The sequence below is a fragment of the Dendrobates tinctorius genome, unplaced genomic scaffold (assembly GCF_039654945.1).
Source record: "Dendrobates tinctorius isolate UK_male_01 unplaced genomic scaffold, ASM3965494v1 ptg000017l, whole genome shotgun sequence".
Lineage (NCBI taxonomy): Eukaryota > Metazoa > Chordata > Amphibia > Anura > Dendrobatidae > Dendrobates > Dendrobates tinctorius.
Window position 1 is genome coordinate 14,467,227 of NW_027361685.1, and position 2,650 is coordinate 14,469,876.

At 41.2% G+C, this 2,650-nt stretch overlaps 1 protein-coding gene across 1 annotated transcript; it reads left to right on the plus strand.

The window, feature by feature from the left end:
* Positions 1–570: 570 nt before the first annotated feature.
* On the plus strand, positions 571–2,120 carry LOC141082450 (uncharacterized). Its single transcript, XM_073566392.1, has one exon. The coding sequence runs from the start codon at positions 571–573 to the stop codon at positions 1,741–1,743; it is 1,173 nt and encodes a 390-aa protein (XP_073422493.1). The 3' UTR covers positions 1,744–2,120.
* The last annotated feature ends 530 nt before the right edge of the window (positions 2,121–2,650 follow it).

A 2,650-nucleotide genomic window follows, 5' to 3' on the forward strand; every position in this document is an offset into this window, starting at 1 on the left:
TGTGTAGGAGGAGTGAATATTTTGACTCCACAGCAACTTCCCGGAAATTAACACGCAGTGGATGTTGGAGAGTGAAAATTACACATTTGCCATTCTCTTACCCAGCACATAGTGCCCAGATTGTGCTCCAGGAGACACACACCAAAAATTAAGTGGATTCTTCTCACTATAGTATTGCTAAATACAGGGATCCTAAATGTTGTTTGCGCACACTGCAAGACTCCGAAGTGAGAGCGGATTTTGCTGGATTGGTTTATAGAAACCCTGTTGCTTTTCAACAACCTTTGATCCACTAATAGTGTGGGAACCTCTGTTTTTCCACTGACAGATGATGGACCTGAGTGGGGACTTGTTTTTGTGAGATGAGAATTGGTATTATTTTCTCCCACATAACATTGATTGTTCATTCTGCCTCCCAAATATTGAATAAAAAGAAACCAAACAGTTGAACACCGCACACTACTGGTTCATCCAACAAGGTTTTCTATTAGACTGTGAACTGTCATTGTCTTGGTAAATAATTAAAGTTTTTTACATAGCTTGCCATTTTTATGGACAGTTTAAGTAGAAATGTTCAAAAATATAAAACTAAAGGATATTTTAGTAATAAATAATGATTGTTTTTTTATCTTAGCAGATGACTGTACCAGGAGATCAGAGGGACAGCTGACATCTTCAATTCTTAAATCTGATGATCTTGAGATCCTACAAGATACAACTGAAGTGATTGCTATTACTCCAGATATAGTATCATCCATTCACAGCAAAGATCTGTCATCTGATCCTATGAAACAGGTCCCATCTTCTGATTCATTACTGACTACTAAGAAAAATCAAAGTCACAAAAGAGGCATTACAAAACAAACTGCTCCTTTAGCAAAGAAGCTTTTTTCATGTTCAGAATGTGGGAAATGTTTTGCACGTAAATCACTGCTTGTTGCTCACCATAGAACTCACACAGGGGAGAAGCCTTTTTCCTGTTCAGAATGTGGGAAATGTTTTAATCAGAAATCGGTTCTTGATAGACACCAGAGAGCTCACACAGGGGAGAAGCCTTTTTCCTGTTCAGAATGTGGGAAATGTTTTACACATAAATCAGATTTTGTTACACACCATAGAACGCACACAGGAGAGAAGCCTTTTTCATGTTCAGAATGTGGGAAATGTTTTCACAAAAAATCACTTTTTCTTATTCACCATAGAACTCACACAGGAGAGAAGGCTTTTTCCTGTTCAGAATGTGGGAAATGTTTTAACCAGAAATGGCATCTTGTTAGTCACCAGAGAACTCACACGGGGGAGAAGCCATTTTCCTGTTCAGAATGTGGGAAATGTTTTAACCAAAAATGGCATCTTGATCGCCATCAGAGCAGTCACACAGGGGAGAAGCCTTTTTCCTGTTCAAAATGTGGGAAATGTTTTAACCAGAAAGGGAACCTTAATGAACACCAAAGAACTCACACAGGAGAGAAGCCTTTTTCATGTTCAGAATGTGGGAAATGTTTTAACCAGAAAGGGAATCTTGATATACACCAAAGAACTCACACAGGAGAGAAGCCTTTTTCCTGTTCAGAATGTGGGAAATGTTTTAACCAGAAATCAGATTTGGTTACTCACCATAGAACTCACACAGGGGAGAAGCCTTTTTCCTGTTCAGATTGTGGGAAATATTTTAACCAGAAAGGGAATCTTGTTAGACATCAGAGCAGTCACACAGAGGAGAAGCCTTTTTCATTTTCTTAATGTGGGAAATATTTTACTTGGAAATCAACTGTTAATAAACATCAGAGACGTCACATAGGGGAGAAGACTTTTTTATGTTCATAATGTTGAAATAGTTTTAACGGCGAGTACTCCGGCAGCTGTGCTCTGCTTGTGAGCAACGCATTATGTCCCTGCCATGTGCTGCTTACAAGCATGAACCAGTTGCTGGTATCAGAGCAGGATTCAGCAAGGGAGCGCCGGGTAGGTAAGTGTAATGCTTTTTTTTAAATGTTTTGTGATGGGGCCATGGATACCAGGATGGGGGCCAATTATAAGGATTGGGCTATGCATACCAGGACTGGAATGGGGGGCCAGTCATACCCGAATAGTGATGGTGCCCTGCATACTAGGAAGAGATGGGGGACCTGCATACCAGGATAAGGTTGGGGGCCATGCATACTACGATGAGATGGGGCACTGCATACCAGGAGCGGGATGGGGCCAATCATGCCACAATAGGATGGGACCCTGCATACTAGGATAAGGATGGGGCCATGCATACTACGATGAGATGGGGCACTGCATACCATGAGTAGGATGGGGCCAATCATGCCACAGTAGGATGGGACCCTGCATACTAGGATAAGGATGGGGCCATGCATACTAGGATAGGGATGAGGGATCTATGTATACCAGGGTAGGGATGAGGGGGCCATGTGTATCAGAATAGGGATGAGGGGACCATATATACCAGGATAAGGGATATTAAGTACAGAATTAACCACATTTTTTGCTTCAATTTTTTTTTCCTAATTTCCTCTAAACCTAGGTGCGTCTTATAGTCCAAAAAACACGGTATATATATTTTTTTTCTCCGTGAACTCATTCCTTATGTTTGGCCTCATTAAAATAAAAACACTCATACTCCGCTGGCGTGCCGGCTCCA

Bases quoted from the DNA above. Each gene is read 5' to 3' on its own strand.
- LOC141082450 (XM_073566392.1), top strand. From the start codon at position 571: ATGTTCAAAAATATAAAACTAAAGGATATTTTAGTAATAAATAATGAT.